This window comes from Seriola aureovittata, chromosome 15, assembly GCF_021018895.1.
Source record: "Seriola aureovittata isolate HTS-2021-v1 ecotype China chromosome 15, ASM2101889v1, whole genome shotgun sequence".
In the NCBI taxonomy this organism is placed as follows: Eukaryota; Metazoa; Chordata; class Actinopteri; order Carangiformes; family Carangidae; genus Seriola; species Seriola aureovittata.
Genome location: NC_079378.1, coordinates 8,969,230 through 8,991,135, shown reverse-complemented (window position 1 = coordinate 8,991,135; position 21,906 = coordinate 8,969,230). Strand labels below are relative to the sequence as shown.

Here is a 21,906-nt window from a genome sequence, read left to right as displayed (position 1 = left end):
CTGTGTTTTTTGAGGGTGCTGCTGGGAATTCTGAGGCTCCAAAGCGGGACATGACACCCTGCTGCACCCACACATAGAGCTAGTGCATCTTGTTAAGGACCTCATGTTTTCCACGTATGCACTGTATGTGTGAGCGTGTGTCTTCGGTTGAGTGGGCGCATTACCGGGGAGATAATAATGCAGTGGGGATCCTCCGTGGCGGCTGTGTGCAGGGGAGTCGGTGAAGGCTGAGCTGGAGGAACGCCTCGTTCTCAGCTCCACGCCGTCCAAAACATCCTGGAGAGAGCGAGAGAGAGGGAGAGAGAGAGAGGGAGAGGCTGTCTATTTTCATTTACTAAATGCAGTTCATTAGACAACACAGGGCTCCTTCCAAAACACAATTTTAATCACTTCCAGAACTGTTTAATATTCTATATTGTGCATGTGCTGCTAGCAATCCTCTTAGCGCACATACACCTGCTTTCACACACACACACACACACACACACACACACACACACACACACACACACACACACACACACACACACACACGTGTTTGCAGGATATGTGGTCAGTGATGTGTGAATGTTATAACCAGTTCAGATGAAAGAGTGTAAACTGTGAGTGCAAAAGAACCACACTGTTTTCTTTTGAATGTTATAGCCTCTTTAACTATGAATGAAGATTTTGACATTTTGGGAAATACACTAATTCTAAAGGTTAGATGAGAAGATCAATATCATGCTCATGTCTGTGCAAAAAATATGAAGCTATAGCCAGCAGGAAGTTAGCTTAGTTAAGCAGAGTCACTAGAAACTGTGGGAAAAGAGCAGCTAGCATGGTTCTGTCTGAAGGTTAAAAACTACATCTACCAGCATCTCACTATCTGCTCAGCTCAGTATCAGTGCTGATCCTTGCTACAGGTAGTTGATCCATCACAGTCAACTTCACTGTTTGTAAATGTTAAGTGTTATGATCGATTGATTAAATACAGAAGCACGTGTTACATCCTTCCCTGCTCTTTGCATAACACGTGTCATGTCATCCATTGGATAGAGAGGTGAAGAGGGTGGAGTACTTACATGAGAGTACGGCGATAAGGAGCTCAATGACTGGATAAGAGGGGGAGTGAAAAATATTTCTCATTATTGATTATTATAGGCGAGAGTTATAGTGAACGTCATTTTTATCTGATTTTTGTCAGACTCAGAATCCCCTGGGGGCCGCTACTGTTGTATTGATTGTGTGTTTGTGTGTTTGTGTATATGTGTGCGTACCTGTCCACAGCTGTATCGCTCAAGAGCGTCGCCTGAGAGGTGTGTGTGCGCATGGTCGGCCTGATAAGGGATGATGTCAGGCCGCTGGATGTCATATATGGCTTTGACCCTGGGCAGAGCCGCCAGCTGCTTATAGCCCAAAACATCACCGTCAGCCTTAGACTGCGAGAGAGAGAGAGAGAGAGAGAGAGACAGAGAGAGAGAGAGAGAGAGAGAGAGAGAGAGGGAGAGAGAGAGTTAAAGGAAACTGCGTCATAAACAGAAAACTGGACACAAACACAGGAAGGAACCAAGGGAGACAAAATCCAAAGAGGTGTGATGACAGACGTGTTGGGAGACATATAAAGACACAGATACACAGAATGAAAGCCTGTTTGATGACAATGTAAATACATTTCCTGTATAAAGACTTTCTATTTTTGTTTACACCTTTTAACTTTGAGTATGATGGTACAGCTGTAATTAAAGGTCTTAATATTAAATGTATTATTATTACTCATAATAGGTTGTAAAGCGCTGCAGACACCCCAGTATTAATAGCGAAGTGGGGACACAGACAGACAGACAGACGGACAGACAGACAGACAGACAGACAGACAGACAGACAGACAGACAGACAGACAGACAGACAGACAGACAGACAGACAGAAACTTTGCTCAGAGACAGACAGCGCAGACAGAATGAGCTTTCAGGGAAATCCGAGGTTCTGTCTCTGTCGGTTATATCTGATTGACGGCTGTGACAGTGACAGCCGAGGGGCATAACTATGGCGGTGTTGCCGTTACCATGGTGACAACAGCTACTCACACAGATGAGCCGGTGAGGAGATCCGAGGAGAGGCGAGGAGCCTGGAGGAGAAATGGACGCCGTCTCAGAGGTACGTCTCAGCTGGTGGGACAAACGTCAGATCAAGCTCGAGGTCAAAAGGTCAGATACAACAGCTTGAAGAAATGATAATGATAATAAAAACATCATCCACAATGTTACACAATTAAGTACGTCTGACACTATCACTGATTTGACAAAGCATAAAAATCTCATCTCTAAGCAACAGCAAGTTGTTATAATGATCTTTCTTTAATATTTATTTTTTATTGGATTCACTGCAAAAACACAAACTTACTGTATATTCTTTGGCAGAAACAAAGATTATAAGTTGTTCAGACTTATTTAGAAATATAGCTTTGCACCATTTAACGTACAAATTTTAGTAGAGAGCGAGCCAGTCTCTGACTTCAGTGAAAGTGTGTGAGTCCCGATAACTTCACTACAAAGTGTGTCTGCTAACTTGTGTATTTAAGTTGTGGAGCCACTTCAGAGGTTTCACAGTACGCCTGTGTTGACTAAATGTACAATTGAAATTAAAAACTGAAAAATAATTTACTGACAAAAAAAAAAGTACTTTACTGGAAAAGAGTCAGCTCTTAATAATAAAACCTTTGTGCCAAACTTACAGCAATAAGTAAAAGCAACACGAGCAATAAGTAGGTTTGATAAACTTAACATAGACAATAATATAGAACAATTGGCTGGGCCTGAAGTTAGAAAGACTTTGCAGGTGGTTGCCTAATTTATTTTTTACACTTTTACAGTGTAACTAGAACTATACTGACATGAATTACATTCCTGCCTGCTAATGCCACTGGGTAAATAACATCACTTTCAATACAAAGATGATAATGACAAGGGGATTAAGATAACCAATGAGACAAAGACTGTAATAGACAGTGTTTTCTTTTTTGTAATTACTAACTCATTAATTAATTGTTATAATTATCAGTAATCACTAACCAGGCGAATGTTCAGCAGTTTGTTGCCCGGTTCATATACAATGCATTTTTCCAAACCGGCAACAACGTGTGATGAACCCACATCGAATTATTTGCATTTTCATGACAACACTGTCTTGCTGGCAGACAGCTGCCAAAAGTACAGCCCTTATAAATATTTCAATAAAATGCTTTTTTGAAAACAAGACTATTTCTAATGCTCTGCCAAATAAAGCTACAAGACTAGTTTGGAAACTCTTCCGTCTCTCCTGTGTAAACTGTGGTATTGTAAAATATATAAAATGGTATCAAATGTATAACATCTCATTTTTAAGCATTTTATTAGTGAAGGGCAAGGTTAAAAACAAACAGAAAACCTTTCTCTAAAACAATACTTACGGCTGCTTTGTTTTAGTTGATTTCTTAAAATGCTAAGAACAATGTCACGTAGCTTGTAAACCAAGAATGAAAATATGAGGCACAGAAAGACGAGGAGGAACACAGAGGACAGAAACAGAAACAGAGAGAGGAGGCGGGGGCGGCTGGTATTTTAGTATCACTCACCCTCAGTTTTCTCTCCAGCCGAGCTGCTTCTTTACACATGGGGTGCCAAACCTCTGAACCTGGACACACACGCACACACACACACGCACACACACAAATACATGATTTTAGCTCAGTCGACTTTGTTTATTGTGTGTGGGCAGCAGTCACACAGTTTTATGGGATCCTATGAAGAGTAGATCAGCCTTTCTCAAGTGCATCAACATCAATCAACCACACAGACGCACACACACACATATATACACATATACACACACACACACACACACACACACATATATATACACAGGAGGCAGGGTGTAAACCCTGTGGAGGCGGCGTGTCTGGTCTGAGGACAGAGGATGTAAGTCTTCTGGTCTCCCAACACAGATAAACAAAGAGGAAGACGGAGACAAAGAGAATATTTAGCCAGGCAGCAGCGCGGCTCTGGGGATGATAATGTCAGTCTGTCCGGCACTTTGGTCCAGACTGAAATATCTCAACGACTACTGGATGGATTGCAGTGCAGTTTTGTGCAAACATTCACGGCCATAAGATAATGAATCCTCCTGACTTTGATGATCCCCTCACTTTTGATCTAGTGTCAAGAGAGAGAGAGAGAGAGAGAGAGAGAGAGAGAGAGAGAGAGAGAGAGAGAGAGAGAGAGAGAGAGAGAGAGAGAGAGAGAGCTGCTTTTCTTTATGCTGAAGGACATAAATGACTCGAGTGAAAAATCAAGCCTAAATCCTCAGTCATTGTGTGAGAGAGAGAGACAGAGAGCAAGAAAGACAGAGACAGGCAAGACAGAGCATATGTTCATGCAGTACAAGTACAATATTACTCATTCTGTATTATTTCTTTTATAATTTGGCAATATAGTCTGTGCACAAGCATGATAAAGAGAAGGACTGCGTTAGCAACATCACGCTTTGCAGAAGGCGCTTTCTGACTTTCACTGAATTGAATTAATCCAGAACAAGAGGTCAAAAGAGGAATGAAGGAGGTGTCCTGAGAGAGAAGAGACAGAACAGAGGAAAAGGAAAGAACAAAGTCAAAGTCAAAGGAGAGGAAGAGGAAGGAGAGGAGGAGGAAAGTGTAGAGCAGACGAGCACAGAGGGGATGAATGAAGGCTATTATAGTAGATCTTATTCATAACAGTAAACCACTAATGTCAGGATGTTATATGCATGTGGATCTGATAGTGATAATGACGCTAATATATCCGCTGTGAACACACACACACACACACACACACACACACACACACACACACACACACACACACACACACTCGCTGACTCTGTATCATTTTCTCAGGCCCTGGGGCAATGCAGGCCAGCCAGTTAGCTGATCATGACTCTAATATACAACCACTATCAACACCATAAATCTGACCTGCACGCACGCGCGCGCGCACACACACACACACACACAGAGCGGCAAAAAGAAGGAGGATACACACGCAAACAACCACACACACTCACACGCACACGCACACCCGCGCACAAAATCAATACTGTAGACAGAAACCATGCGTGGTGATTCAGTGCGCCCCCGTCCTGCCCACGCTCCTCATCTTTGCTGCCGAACAGATGTATGGCCTTGGACTTGGGATCTTTTATCTCCCGGATGAGGAGAATCTAAATGATGCGGAGGAACGGAGCTCGATCCAAAACACAGAGCCGAAATCAGTTCTTAGAAAATTAGCTGACTAAAATTTGACACAAGATAATCCTTCAGATGTTACTCCTGAGTGCCTCTGTCTTTTTATTTTTTTCTTGCTCACACAGGAAAGTGTTGCTATGTTTATCTATTTTTACGCAGACTTTTATTTTTCTCCTCGTCTTAACTTTATGCAAAACGAGGTTAATCGATCGACCGAACTGACCTTCTTATCTTGACCGGTGATATTCAAAAGAGAGGAAGAAGGCGGCCAGTGTAAATCTAGCGAAACAGTACTGACATCTGTGCTCACGCTATTTGAAATTCTAATGCTACATGCTGTAAAGCTGCAGATATTTAAATGGCCTCAGGTGTTTGTTTTTTTTTTGCTTTTTGCTGAATCATGCTGCCATGAGAAACAGCAGCAAGACTGATGTTTCCATTCTGATACCTGCTGTGTGTCCGCTGGCCTTCGTGTTTTATACTGAGTATTTGTTGAGAGAGTAAAAAAAGAGGGGAAGGTGAGTGAATCATTGACGAGCGCGTGCACTTCATACTTTTCAATAGAAAAAAAAAAAAAATCAGTCAACTGTAGTCAGAGATGCAACCGAAAGCTTCAACTGTCAAATTAAGAACCAAATAAATGTTCTTCACTTTAACAAAATGATACAGACACTGTTTTTTTTGGGCTCATAATGTTTTTGACCACAGGGCCAGCTCCTTTCCTCAACAGGTTTGATGGCATGTAAATCTGAATATGCCTGAAACCAGTTGTTGATCAATGTACATTTGCTTAATTGCTGGTTAGAGCTGCTAAAATGGAAAAATCTTATGTCAGTTTGGACTCTGTTAACTTGTAGCAGGCCATTAAAAAAGGATACAGTAGTTTAATCACAAATGGTCGTAATTTCTAGCTGCAGTTAGAGGTGAACTATTATTGAAAAAGCAATACGGCCAGGTGCAATATCCAAATCGCTGGAGCTGCAAGTTATTTGATAAAGGTAAAATGTGCCACAACATACCATAAACGAAGCGTTCTGGGGCTACAGAGACGCCCCGGCCTACAAATCATATTTTACAGACATAAAGTAACATGCTTGTTTGGTACAAGCTCCAGCAAGAATCACATCCACATCATTTTTGTATTTTTTCCAGTGAAGATTAAATGTAAAAAAGACCATTCCAACTGAACTCATGTTTTTTTTTGCATATCATTCAGCTGTAAACCTGCAAGAATAAGGTATGAGATTCAACATCTGCACCACCTGAGCAACAACACCCACCAAGACCTGCAGCCTGAGTTATGTCAAAGTCATTGAGAACATAGTGGAGGTGTTTGAAATCAGTGAACAGGAGGGGAACTACCTCCACACTGAATCTTCACTCCGTTGATTGTTGATTGATGAGACGATGATCAAACTATTTATATCAATCTGTTCATTCAGTTCCTAACTTCCACTCCCTTCTCCAACACACACACACACACACACACACACACACACACCCCACTTTTTATTCCGGACATGCATCATGAAATTGATTGCAAGAGTGTGTGTGCACACGTTGTGTGTGTGTGTGTGTGTGTGTGTGTGTCGTAATTGAGTGTGTCTCACGAGGGTGATTGCTCAGCCCTCCTACATGTCTGAAGTCATCAAAAGGAGGGAATGTAACCTTGGGGCATCTCACTGGAGCTCAGCACACACACACACACACACACACACCTGCTTTCACATGCAGACACACAAATGTGCAAACATGTATTCAAGTAGATACACCAAGGATGTCGCTCACATGTATTTACAGATTAGAATGCACACACAAGCGCACACACACACACACACACACACACACACACACACACACACACACACAGACTTCAAGTACAATATGCAAATGCTTGGTTTTAGTGGCGGCTGTGAGCGCAGCAGCGGAATGTCAATGAGGTGAAACAGGAGGTGTCAACCTGCGTGGCGACTCTGGGACACAGTGTGTGTCAGCCACGTGTGACGATACAGTAGCTGCACATTTAATCTGGATTCAGCTCAGTTGGGCCAAGTTTTCTGTGTTACACAAAATGTCTTTATACACCTACAGCTCAGGGTGCTGCGCTTCCTTTAGTGGTACTATTTGAATTTCTTCTTCAATTCCACCTTCATGCCCACAGGTCAGATTTATTTTCAGGTGTGGCCTGTACAGTACAGTATGTTGTAATCTGCATTAACTTCATGTTGTCACGGAAGTGCTGCTCATTTTTCTTCATGTTTAAATCGTATCTATGTGCAAACGTATTCACAACCAACAGTTTGAACTGGTTATTCCTACAATACACAGGATATGTACAGTGTGTAACCGAAAGTGTGGTTAGGACTAAGGTCAAGGAAAGACAAGGGTCACGGTTGAATAATTTAATTTCACTGACGATTAACACTGACGAGACAGGATGTAAAAATAGGACTCAAAGATTAAAGGCAAATGTCTATGCACCATCCACCAGCCCAATCTCAACATGTTGTTTTTATTTCCATGTGACCATCACACTTTTTTTTATTGCACTGTAACTCAATAAATCCATTTTATCATATTTTTGCATATTACATGCAGTTCTATAGAAACATTTCAGCTGATATCACAGCACATTTCTTCCTAAACATAACTGCTAATGCAAAATAGATGATCGTGAATCTAATGTGTGGGACATTTGGCTGAGTAAGTTTACCAGTGTCCTCACATCAACCTGTATTTCAATCCATGATTGAGCTTATTAACTTTAATTAAAAGAGAAAACAATTTAAACCTCTGGCGGTCGGCCGCTTTCATTTAGATTAATTCTGTCAGTGGCGGCGCAGAATAATGGACACAGCAGCAGGGGCGAAGGTTGAGAGGTAATTGACTCCAACCTTTGTGTGTATCAAGAAAACATCAGATGGGGGAAGGTGTGTGTGTGTGTGTGTGTGTGTGTCTTTGAGAGTAGTAATGAGTGTTACATGTGAGATCAATAACTTATATAGCGGTACTTGTTAAAAGCAGCCATTTATCAGGTGGCTGTATCCTACTTCTCTCTGACTCACCATCTCACACACATACGCGCACACACGCACACACACACACACACTCTTCCACAGATGCAGTGGAAACACTCGGGCCATCTGGATACTTGGAGGGAACGGCTAATTCAATAGATGATACAAGTCTATTTTTATGCCTGTTAACTGTACAACACTGCAGAAGCACCTTTGTGTGCGCACAGTCTATTCACAAAACAAAAAATCTACTCTGTCAGTTTTAAATATAGTGTATATATACTGTATATATATATATATATATATATATATATATATATATATTGTTTTCCCTCACCTGTGAGGTACATCTCCTCTCCTTCCAGGAACATCATGTGACAGCGGGCACACCTGGCACAGGTGGGGTGGTAATGCTTCCCTCCAGCCTGGAGGAGAAGAAAGGGTGGAAAGGAAAGGAAAGGAAAGGAAGATGCAAGAAGAAATAAATAGGCAGAGAGAGCAAATGACACAAATGAGGAAACGAGGACAGAGTGGCGATAAGAAATAGAGAAAAACAATGAGGAGTGAAGAATGGGGAGAGGCGTGATAAGAAAGGAATGAATAGGGAAGAGGAGATGAGAGAGCGTTGCATTGTTGGTTTTCCAAAGCTGCTTTGCCACCAGTCAACACTTCAGTCATTTAAAGAGGGACAGCTGCGGGTTTTTTTTTTTTTGCAGCTTTTTATAGACAGACACACGCTTTTTTTCATACATGTACAAAAAACCCACACTTGTCTCTTCCTCTCGTTCCCATCTGTCTTAAGCATAGACCGTCACATAAACCACACATGTCTATGAATATGGACAAATGCACTCACTTCAAGGACTCTGCCGCTGATGTACCTGTTACAGCCCTCACACCTGATCCCAAACTGTGTGTGGTAGTCGGTCTCACAGTAAGGTTTCCCATCCCTGCCAGAGACAGAGAGGAAGCTGTAGTCAGTTGAAATCTACCTCCTGGCCACTGTCATCTATCCTCAATCAGCTGCAGCAAAAACTGAAGGTGTTTTAAGCAAGTTCATTATCATTATTGTGAGGCTTCAGATTTACCAGCCCACACACAAGCAGCGATTTTAGCTTTTCAAAAGAGAGGATGTGGATATCTCGAGGAAATCTTTGATATTCGCTTAAAAATGTACAGACAGGGGGAGGGGGGGGGGGGTCAGGCCACCTACTTGCTGATGTACTCTCCAGTGAGCGCACAGCCGCACGTTCGGCATTTAAAACAACTGACGTGCCACTGTCTCTCCAGAGCCAGCAGAGACTGACCCTGTTTGATCTCCTCGCCACAGCCTGCACAGTCTGGAGGAGAGGAGGAGAGGAGGAGAGGAGGAGAGGAGAGGAGAGGAGGAGAGGAGGAGAGGAGGAGAGGAAGAGAGGAGAGGAGAGGAGGAGAGGAACAGAGGAGAGGAGCGGAGAGGAGAGGAGAGGAGGAGGAAATGCAGCGATGAGAGAACACACAATTAAGATAAGAGCAGCTTCAACATTTTTTCCATTCATCATCCTTCCTCTCTGTCCTTGCCTCTCTGCTCTGCCATCCTCTCTCATCACTCCTTTTCTCCTTCTCTTCCTCCTCGTCATCCCTCTCTATCCTGTTGTGATAGTCACACTGCCTTCGCCAGATGGAGCTACCAGAACCAGGCCACAAGACTACCTGGAGCAGCGGGCCACCTTCTGTGTCTCTGTGTGTGTGTGTGTGTGTGTGTGTGTGTGTGTGTGTGTGTGTTGTGTGTGTGTGTGTGTGTGTGTGTGTGTAGCTGCAGGGAAGGTGGCTGTGTTTTGCAGCGTTCAGCGGGTGGATGGTACAACTCTTTTGGTGTTTTTCACCTGTGGGGGAACAACGCCAACTTACATACTGGATGAATCAGGAAGTAAAGACTAATTTCAATTAAATATCAGTCGACTACATCACCGACATTTCTTGATTCTAACTGGCCAGAGAGTGTGTGCTATTTTTAGCTGTAGTGTAGCCGCCTGATGCTATAACACTAATCTATATTAAAGGAGAAGGTTGGCCAAAGCCTAATATACTGCGTCTTATTCATCTGAGCTCCACTGGTGTCAAAAATGATTACAAACCCATCACTGAGCCACAGTGTCGCACAGGGTGACATGATGCTTCAATTACCATTTTGGGTGCTGCAGTTTACTCTGACTCACTCGCAAAACACCCTGTCCTGCTTCTGTAGATACTGACCAGAGCACCAGTTGTCTACTAATCCGCACCTGAAAATAGTCTGCACAAAATGCACTATTTACTCCTGTTTTGGTAATGTTTGATAAAAACGGTAGCGCCCGGCTGCTAATTACTTAACTGTTTTAAAAAGGACGAAAGATTTATGACTCATTTTTAAAGAGTCAAATGTTTGGAAGGAACAAATGGCCTTGGGGCTGAGAGTGAAAAAAAAGGGGTGGGGAATTCAACAACTATTGAGAGACGGACTAAAACTGGTTTTGGGTCTCTTCATGGAATTCACCTAAAATGTATAGGGCTATTTCTTTAAGCTGTTTTTCGCACTTGTTAGAAAAGGAGAAAAACTAGTTCCATTTGCTGATGAAGACCATCAGGTGCAGCGGAAGACGCACAAAAAAAGCCAGTAAGCTGACGATTACAGATGTGATTACTGTGTTCCTCTTTATGTAGAACAAAAAGTTTTACTTATTATTAGCATCACAGGCATGGTCAAAGACTAATGTGCTCTCTAGGGCCCATAGATTCCCACAATCCAGTGCTCCAAGGCCGATGGTAATATGAAGAACCAATTCAGTTTCTATTTTAGCCTGTACTGCATTGCTCCAGAATTTCAGGCAATAATTGTGAATAACGACACAGCTCTGGGTAGATCGCCCATAACACACCACACATTACAGAAACATAACATTTGCTCAGTGTAAGATTTCATGTGTCTGCATGTATTGGTGTGGCACACACTTAGAAGTGTGTGTGTGTCTGTGTTTGTTTCCTTACAGCTTGGTCCGTGGACCTTGACGGGCTTGTCGCTGTTCAGAGAGTGTGAGCACTGCTGACACACACACTTCTTCCCACAGAAGGTCACCCTGTCGCCGATTGGGAACGGACTCCTGAAACCACACACACACACACACACACACACACACACACACACACACACACACACACACACACACACACACACACAGAACATTTCAGTAAAGTCATGCAGATATGGCAGCACAGAAATTCTTCGATGCTCTTTAGCATCGTTTTATTTTAGCCTGTTTTGTTGCCTAAATTTAACGATATACAGTGTTGTCAAAGTCATGATGTCTAAGTCCTGCGCTTTGGACGTCTTCCATCCAGCTGGCCAACTCCCTAACGACTTCCATGCAGTACGGTGACATAGCACTTTGTTCCCTAGAAAAAAACTTTCCCACTGGGTATAATTCAGGCAGCAGGCAGTTATCTCTCCCTCAAAACATAACTGGCCAAACAAATTCCTAGCAAACAGGGCTGAAACAAACAAAAAAAAAATCGATTAAAAAAAAAAATCACACACTACAATTACAATGACAGATGTCAGACAATTGTATCACTACACTGCCCAGCTGTATATATTTGTATATTTTAGAGTTTTGGACTCAGAGAGGTTGTTGTGGGAGCCGAGTTTATGTTTTGACCCCAAAAAAAACTCATTCGTGAGACACAATTTTACAGCAATGTGCTGACTCAGCCATTTTCAAGATGAATAAGCTTCATTCGCAATCTCAGTGTAATGTGTTCTCATTAGTAGAGTGGGTACACGCACGCACGCACGCACGCACGCACGCACGCACGCACGCACGCACGCACGCACGCACACACACACACACACACACACACACACACACACACACACACACACACACACACACACACACACACACACACACACACACACACACACACACACACACACACACAGGGGAACACTGTCTAGTATAAGCAAACTAAAACCTAATGATCCATCTCTTCATCTCAAACACTGACTGACCGTTAGCCTACGGACTGAACTATTTACCACTCACACTTATACCAGTCAGCTTTAAGTGAACTGAAATGAAGCCAACACCAGATTTATATGGCATATGATGATTAAAGTGGGACCAGCCAACAGTCATGAAGCATATCTTCCATATGAAGTGTTTCATTTAAAAAATATATATTTTTCAAAGCTCTTCTTCTGCAGCTTCCTGCTCCATTCTGATACACAGGTAACACCGGTGGCCTGGGGGTGTGGAGTTTGAAAGATGCAAGTTGCATTAATGGGAAGTAGACACCAAAGGGCACCAACACTCTGCTGCTTCTGCTGATAGCTGCTTCAATTTCGATCATTCCTTTTTCTTTTTTTTACTTTTTTTTTTTTTTTAAAATGTGTCTCTCACAAGCGCCCTAGGATTGTCTAGTGGAAAAGTAAATAACTAAAGTTCCCTTTTCTCTAGTAAGATAACAATTCCAATTCATTTTAAATTACGTGTCCAAAATAAAACACTCTATTTGCTGTTATATTCAAAACCTGGGTGACCAGAGTAAACAAATATTGTACTTTACTCGTCTTCCCATCCTTCATTCTTTTATTTTCAGTAAAGCACTTTGTGATAAACCCGGTTTCAGCACACGACAGGAAGCACCAACAGTTCTTCTGAATAGTGTCAAGATGCTGCAGCAGTCACACCAGTGTACAACGTGCAGATGATCTGCTCTGGTGTGTGATCAATTGAAAAAAAAAAACGCATACATAGGAACTTTATAGCAGTTGGCATACATCAATGTATTTCACTTGTAAAGTGCCACCTGTGGCAGGTGAACAGACTTGCAGTCATTAATCCACAGGATGTGGTGCCCCGTGAGAGTCTCATTTGTTGCTGTTGTTTTTGTCATCGCAAGTTAGAGATGAAACAGTGCCAGGAGGATCCCTGAGGACATGACACACTGCAGAGCTGTAAATGATGGTGTTAGAAGTGAAATGTAGTAGATTCACTGAGAGATATATCTTAATTCCACTACCACTCCCTCAGCCCATATAATATAATATAAAAGCATATAATTTCTAGTACACTATCTATCATATATTATATATTTCTTTTTATACATTTGAAAAATGTCTAAATTACATGTCTGTTCTACAACATCTCACGTTTGAAAATGTTCAAACTCTTTTCCTTTACCTGCAGACGCTGCAGACGAAGCAGTGTGGGTGGTACGTCCTCCCCAGGGCAGACACCACCTCTCCAGTGATGTACTGCTCACAGCTGTCACACTGGGTCCCATAGAGTCGCTGGTAGTCCTCGGTACAGATGTACTCTCCAGAGTGGTGGAAGAAACCCGAGTGAACCAAGTCACAGCCACACACTGAGCAGATGGAGAGAAAAAAACTGAGCTGGTTAATGTCATTCTTTAGAAATACAAGGAAAACTTAAACTAACATTGAGTACAGGACATTGTGGTGTGGCAGGCACCAAAAAACACAGGTTCTTTCGCACAAATATTACAACTTTTACCTTTTGCACCAGTATTAATTCACTAATCTAGGAGTTTCCCCTTCTGGATTGAGGGTAGCTCACAGTGTGCGTGTGTGCGGTGGTCGACGGGTTGGGGTTGTTGAGAGTGCAATCTGTTCTCCTGTCTGACCTTTAAAGGGTTAATACTGTAATCTGGTTTTGGGGATTAGACCACTAACCATCTAATCTGTTTAATTTATAAATTATGTTATGGTTGTCTGTGCATATGAAAAAAAAAAATACATATAGACCATGTTTACATACAATACACAGCTTTATATGTATTTATGGAGGCAGTGTTGTTTGATAGATGCATGTCCAGGCAGAGACTGGTGAGCGCACACAGATATACACACACTGTGTTAACGATATGTACTGACAGCTTGATATATGGCTTTTATTTAGCAAATGCAAAGTCTTTCAGCCAAATGATTGCTTCTGGTCCAGCTGTGCTGAGGGCGAGGAGGCTTCTGCTGAGCTGGTTGGTTGGACACTTTCAAAGAGGCTGAACGATGATTTGCTTCACCTACCAGGGAGATGGGAGCTTACTCTTACCCCCCCCCCCCCTTGGTTGTGTGTTGTAGTATTTATAACAGCATGTGCCGTTTGGTGACTAAAGCCAAGGGCAATCTTCTTATAATGCCAGTACGCTAAAAAATGTTATCACGCAAACACCCAAAATGAATCGAATTGCTGATGTTGTCGCTGTCACAGTGCGTTACTCGCTCATCTCCACACAAGTCAGCACAGATCTGTCACTATGATATAACCTGTAGTATAAACTGCAGTATGCAGAGTAGCACCATGATACAGTATGTATGTACTGTAAGCTGGACATCTGAAAGGTAGCCAATGGATCAAGATATCTGACACTGAACTGAATGTCTGGTCTCTAATTAAGCTAATGGCTCTGAACTCAGTGGAGTGAATGGAGCTGATCTGATCCGAGCCAGTGTGTTAAAGTGGCTCAGACGTGCAGAGAGAGAGAGGGAGGGAGGGGGAGAGAGAGAGAGAGAGGGAGGGAGAGAGAGAGAGAGAGAGAGAGAGAGAGAGAGAGGGAGGGAGGGATGGAGGGAGGGGGAGAGAGAGAGAGAGAGAGGTAGAGATAGAGAGAGAGAGAGAGAGATATACTGTAGAGCAAGACAAGCAGTCGAACTGCCTAATTTATTTGTCTATTGGAGCCGACCTGAGCCATAAAGACATTAAAGCAATATCTAAGTGAAGTGTATTCCTTTTCAAAGCTTTCTTGATATAACCCTGCAGATGAACACGTGAATCATTTGATTTTCATTCAGAAAATCTTTCAACCTCGGAATCATGTCATGGTAAAAAGACCCTTTAAAAAGTATATTGTAATATTATATAGACGTTCACATGGTGTCTCACATTTTATCACTGTAATGCTGACTATAAAACAAACTGGTATTACTGCCATAATTGTAAACAGCACAGGCAGTTGGTTGCATAGACCCAAGGCAATGTAAGTTTATTTGTTGGGCACCTTTCACCAGGAAGGCCATTAAAAGTGCTTAATATAAGACATAAAAGGTAAAAACCATATAAACAAGGACACATATAAATATGATGTGAAAGAGTAAAACAAATAGGAGTTAAACATAAGGTAAAATAAAATCAACATTAAAGAGGAGAGTAAAAATTAGAACGCAGCTACAATTCAGTGCAATGTAATAAAAGGCAATCAGAAAAATCTCTCCACAGGAAGCAAGTGAATGGTTCAAAGAACTGGAGGGACATGATCCACTTCCCTGGTCTTTGTGAAGACTCTGTAAAGGCAGCATTACAGCAGGGCAGCCTACTGAGGACGAATGCATGGAAAGGGTTCTCTATATCTTGCTCAGACATAAGTCCCTTAATTCTTGATATATTTTTACAATGATAGGCTGATTTTGTCGTTGTTTTAATTAATGTGGCTATTAAATTCTCATAATGAGTCTTATGTTTTTTTTTCTTCTTTCTTTCTCTCCAGTTTTGATTAATTACTCCAGAATTAGAATTACCGCCTCAGGGTTGTATGCCTCTGCCAACCAGTCAAGGTGCAGGAAATATGGTCACAACCCTCCGTTCTGCTCTTGAGTTACAGCGTTGAATAATGGCCAGAGGTGTTTTCACAGAACATTATGATGTCACAGTGAAGTTGACCTTTGACATTTGGGTATAAAATGTCATCACTTCATCATTTTATTCTTTGGCCACCTTATTCTAATCAGTTCATCCTTGGGTCCAAGTTGAGGTTTGTGTCGGATGTAATGTGATTCCCTCTGGGCGTTAACCTTTCACAAAAACACAAGGTCACTGTGATCTTGACCTTTGACCTATGACAAGCAAACCATCTCATCTATCTATGACACACATCAGATCAGAAGCCCTGTTTACAGTATACACAGATATGATGCTTTTATTGTTTCCCACAAACGAGTTCATCCTTATCGTCTTATAACTGAATGATGTTCTCATGATTTAGTTGGTTTGAGGAAGCTCAAGTGCTTAAGTTTCACATGCTGATGTCCCAGCTCATACTGTAGAGTACTTTTGTTTTCCTGTATCCTCTGTCTCTGATATGTTATTCTCGTCATGGCAAAGCTGCTGTCACACAACTTTAAAATGCCAGCCTGACCTTTATCAGTCTGCCAGAGACTTAAGCTGCTCACAGTGGAAGAGTAACAGCTACGGTAACACACACGCTGTCCCTTGTGTATGTGCTGTACTCACACACACACACACACATACAAACGTACACGCGGCATATATTTGCTATCGGGTAAAAAATTCTTATGTCTAACAAGTCAAGCATTCATTTTTAAATAACCCAGTGGGATTCAAAAGGCAATATATGTGGCTGAATGTGAAGAGTAAGGATTCATATAACTTCAAAGTTGGAGTTATGAGGTTTTAAGCCTGATATGACGACATGATTTATGCAAAACTATATAGATATATTTGTTTTCACCGTCTCCGTCTCCCACCGTCTCAAACGGACACACTCAGACTCGAGGATGGTCGCCAGGTCCTTCTCATCCTTTCTCACCCTGTTGATAGCATTCACACATTCATCCCCGTCTCAAGCGGAAAACTATTAAGCTGTGGAGGAAAACAGGAGAGATAGGGAGCTGTTCAGACTTGGCCTCTCTGTAGGGACCTCTGTGATGTTTGGATTTCAGATCACAGGCCAAATAAAAAAAAAAGAAAAAAAAGAAAACTGTCCTCACAGACCATAATCCATGCATGAGTATTTACACAGGCTGCTCTTACTGATAGTGCTTTTATTTCCGCTAGGACATGTTAAATAGTTTTGCTATATTTTGCTCTCCTTGGAGAGCTTTCATTCTTTTTACTGGTGTTTTTATAGTCTAGTCTTATTACCCATGCTAGCTGCTTGGTTCCAGGTAATGTCAGTTTGGTCCACCACTTTCATCCTGATTGAAATATCTCAATAAGTGTTAGATTTGTCATGAATTTTTTTATAGTCGTTCATGGTCGAAAGAGGATGAAGCCAACTGACAAAGAGGTTCACATTTGTGGTTTTCAGAGAAATGTCTCAGAAGCTGTTGAATGGATTGCCATGAAATTGGGTACAGATATTCATGATTCTCAGGATGAATTGTAGTCACCTTGGTGATCCTCTGACTTTCCATGTAGCGCCAGTCCACTGCTTTGGTTTATATAAACACCTGCCACCTACTAAACTTGTTCCTAATAAAAAACAAACTGTGAACAAAGCTCAGCAAGACCTGTATGGGGGCTTTTTCCTTTTGCACAGACAGTAAATGGAGAGTGATTTGCTCCAAAATGTCAAAATTGTCAACAGCATGCAGACAGGCACAATATATGTCTGAACACGAAGTCATAAGATCAGATCAAAAAACTCCTCTCAAAACCAATTGACCTGTCAAGAATTACACCACATGCAAAGTGTATAAGATTGTCTCTAAATAACTTCATTAAACTGAAGATCTCATGTTACAGATTTACAGTGTAATTATAATGGAAGCAGAAAATGCCACAGCAGACAACCCCCAGAATATAAATGAGTATGCGCCTTCATGCTACCATCCATTATTCCCTCTCTGTCACTTGACATTTCAGTCTTTCATGGACAGTCGGGACAAATCTTCCCGCAGCCACTTGAACTTGCTGTTTGAAGCGTAATGTTAAAATAGGTCAAAGACTTGTCAGTCGCTTCCATGCCGGACCTGTCAAGCGAGACCTTGTGACCCCACGTGACCTCACCCTGACCTTCTCTGGCCCCATCTGTTGTCCCAAACCCTGAAGGTTTTCTACATTTAGTCTGTGCTGAGTCAGCAGAAAGCAGACATTTCCCGTGCAGCCAGCTGAGTCCTGGCAGCCAAATGAAGCCCGGCAGTTCAGACACAGCAAAGAGAGTCCTATACACAGTGATTTAGTCCTGTTGTAAGTAGTGGTAATTATGAGTCTGGTGAGTCATTAACAATATTATCACTGATCAACAAGATGATCAAAAAATATGTTTGATTTTCTTGTATTGAAGTGAACTCGCAGGTGATTGTTTCTGGTAGACAGTTGATCCGGTAGTAGAGCGAGTAAGAGCATTTTTATGATCGTTTACAACCATCTAGAGAGTCTTCCAGGCTCCACTGTGTCTCACTGTATAGTGTAGCATTTGTACAGCCAGACTCCAGTGAGACAGCTCTCTATTAAGACCCCAGGAATCCTAGGGGCAAGTCTGTGTTTGGACCTCTGACCTGTATGATTTATTCTCACCAGACAGAAGTAACAACCAAAACAAATGTGTAATGATGATTCACTGATGTAATCAGATTCACGTGACGAGATTTAAGGATGGAGACACTACTCATTTGTAGGATATCACAGTAGCTCAACAAGAAGAGGAGTTCAAACGAGGTTTACACTCAGTGCTGTTAGCAACCCAAACCAATTATCATAGTTAATGTCTCTTTAGTTAGATGTACTTAAACATGATTTTACGTTAGTTAGGTGCAGAGCTGTTGCTAAGTTGAATAGAGCTTTTTGACTTTTCCAACACAGATGTAACTAATAACATTAACTGCTGCTTTGCATTGCAATAATTTCTGGAGCCTACAGTAGCCATTGTTTATGTTAATAGCCCCATCTGTCGTTCTACCTGCAGTCAAAATGTCTGTCAAAAGATCCATGAATCTGATGAACAATAAAGAAATAAGAGTGCCATGGTGCTGGCAAGGCTGTCAAGGCTGAGGGCAGCAGGATTTATTGTATTCAGAAAGCAAAATGACAAGTATAAAAGAGACAGACTTATGACAAAGAGGAAAAGAAAAACATCAGTCAACAACAACATCAATGTTAACTCTCAGTCTCATTGTTTTCCGATACCGAGTCACTGTAGCATCCAGTCTGCCTTGGAGAAGTAGCGCTGCTCAGAGGGCGAAATATAACCTCTTGTATTATAAATGTAACAAAGGCTGAAGCTCTTAGCAAGACTGGTGAGTAAAAAGCTGCTAATTCTAACATTGGCTTTGTAGCAATAGCAAAACTTACAAAAAGCTCCTTTACCTTAGTTAGAAAGATCTTTTTTGACTTCGTACTCTAGACTGAGAAGCAGGTAAAAGTAAGAGGAGTCTTGTAGAGAAACCAAACAGAAAATAAGGGCACAAATAACTGAAATAAATACAAATTAATAAATAAAGTGATGGTATTTCTCCTCCCTTTCATCCCACTCTCTACTCTTTTCTCCTCTCTCTGCTCCAACACATTTATTCTTCACCAGCCTCCTACTTTCCTTTCCTTCTACACATCAGGGGTCAGGTTCAGTTGCAGTTAATCAGAGGCAGTGAAGTATTTAAAAACTTTTGATCTACGTCTGTTAACAGTGATTTGTAGCCCATTAGGTTGAAGTGCTCGAGGTGTGGACACACATACGCGTAAACACACACAACTGGCAGAAGGACAGCATGTAATGATTTCTTTGTTCACTGCCAGCGGCTGAGGGAAGGGTCGAGGGAATGAAAGACAAAGGAGGCGAGGGAAAGATAGATTTAAGAAAAAGTGATATAAATGAAGATAGATGCATGAAACGACAATTCCTGGAGGCCTGATACACATGTTGGCCGACTCGTCCTTCTGATTTAGCTTGCAGATAGAAACAAAAAACCATACATGCACGCACAGAATAAACACAAGCGCACCAGCGAACTGACCCAATGTGCTAACGCTCATGCGAGGACACACACAAAAGAAAAAGACTGCTGCACAGCTGAGCTGATACAGCAGTACATGCTTCACAGTTTGTCCTTGAAGTCTCTTCTGAAGAAAGAGCCAGGCCAGACTGTCTGTATGGCTGAGCGTACACCAACACTGATAAAATACACAGTACGTTTTCTCTTCTAAAACACAAACTTGTTACCAGTCTACTTTAAATTCTGTTGAGAAGGTGAATGTCCTTTATCTCAAACTGGCTTCTACAACGTTTGATGCACAGTGAGAATCAGACCATTTAAGGTGTTTGTCCTCTTTTCCAGTCGTGACTGAAGTGGTTCTTTACAAAAGAGACGCTGTAAGGTCATAGATGATGTACATGGCTCAATTTTCTGGTGAAAAAAAAAAAAAAAAAAGGAAGAGGAGAGGATTATTTTAGACATGAGGCTGAGAGGAGACATGGAGAAAAGAGGAGGAGAGGCAAGATGGGAGTCAAGGGAGAGATTAGAGGAAGCTGAATAGAGAGGAAGCATCATATGTGAGGAGAAAGGGAAGCAGCAAAGTGAAGGGATGAGGATGTGGAAGGAGAGAGGGAGAGACAGGGGGACCCAGGGGAGGTATCAATGAGGCTATCGATCTGTCCATCCAGCACACGTCTGCCGTCCTGTCACTGTCTTCCCTCATTTATTCGCATCATCAACATGGGGTGGATTTCCTCGCTGTAGCTTCTCTGCATTTGCATGAGTGTGATCAGGATGGACGGATGGATCAAAGAGGAGGAGGGGAAGAAAGGAGAAACGGGAAAGTCTCACCAGTCTATAGTCTAACTGAGGGATTACACTGGCACAATTGTGTGACATATTATGGATTTTGGCTACATTGTTAACTGAGGAGACACGACGACACACTTGCATACCCAGCAGGGCATGGGGATAAACCAAAAATCGCTTTAAAACGAACATGTTCCATATTTGATTATAGACTCTATGAGAGCAGAACAATTTGATTTGCAGAGCTGCATCTTTTCTTTGTCTCCTGACTTGTTGGAAATCTCACTGGTGTGCATTCTGTGCTTTGTTCTTCTTACTCCGACAAGAAACGAAGTTGTCAAGACATTTCACTCAAAACCACAACTGTCAACCTCGTGGTGATGCTGGATGGAAAGTCGGTGGATCGACACGAGTCAGTAGGGTTCATCCTCTGGGGATTACGAATATCGTGACAATCTATCCAATAGCTGAGCTAGTGGGCGAACTGACCGACTGCTGGTGTCAAAAATAACCTTATAATTAAACTAATTGAGTTTCAGCTATCATAATAATAAATTCTAGCGCATGCCGCCTACGTAACTCTCAATATCCTGCCCACTATAACACACCCTGAATCACACACTAACACACAGGGTTGCCGTCTCATCTACCTAACTCTCATATCCCAAATCTTCCCTCCACTCCTCTCATTTCTCTCTCTCTCTCTCTCTCTCTCTCTGCTCCAAAAAAACAAGAAGAAAAACCAATCTCAATAGCCACACAAACAGGAGATCACGCTGTTAACCAAACAAAGACACATTGTAACTCTCTGAAATTCGCAGCTACAAGTAAAGAATGTGAGACAAGAGAGCGATGGAGAGGGAGAGAAAGAAAGATAATGAGCAGAAAAAAAGCGAGATGCCTGTGTACTGAAAGCTGATGATTTGATTTCTGTCCACTTCATCAGCGGATGTCTACTCAGCCCACGGTCCATTAGCTGAAAGTCGTTAAGCTTACTCTGCAAGATCAATTCTCCATAATAGTAAATACTTTAATATCAAAGGGAGAACATTTCCGTCAATAAATCTGGCTTGTGTCCTTCTAACTAACAAACAATCAGTCAATCAGACAATCAATTATTCAACCAAACAAACAATCCCAGCGGTTGTTTCAGCTCAGG

General features: G+C 42.0%; 1 protein-coding gene across 3 annotated transcripts in view; it reads right to left on the bottom strand.

The window, feature by feature from the left end:
• LOC130182921 (actin-binding LIM protein 3-like) overlaps positions 1-21,906 on the bottom strand; it is a 43,458-nt gene that overhangs the window by 15,739 nt on the left and 5,813 nt on the right. For all 3 annotated transcript variants that reach the window (XM_056398134.1, XM_056398132.1, XM_056398133.1), the window contains exons 3-12: positions 13,456-13,639; positions 11,261-11,373; positions 9,468-9,594; positions 9,111-9,204; positions 8,592-8,679; positions 3,594-3,652; positions 2,068-2,148; positions 1,260-1,421; positions 1,065-1,094; positions 165-276 (exon numbers count right to left, since the gene is read on the bottom strand). In XM_056398134.1, coding sequence (XP_056254109.1) covers positions 165-276; positions 1,065-1,094; positions 1,260-1,421; positions 2,068-2,148; positions 3,594-3,652; positions 8,592-8,679; positions 9,111-9,204; positions 9,468-9,594; positions 11,261-11,373; positions 13,456-13,639 — 1,050 coding nt within the window. The remainder of the gene's footprint in view (positions 1-164; positions 277-1,064; positions 1,095-1,259; positions 1,422-2,067; positions 2,149-3,593; positions 3,653-8,591; positions 8,680-9,110; positions 9,205-9,467; positions 9,595-11,260; positions 11,374-13,455; positions 13,640-21,906) is intronic.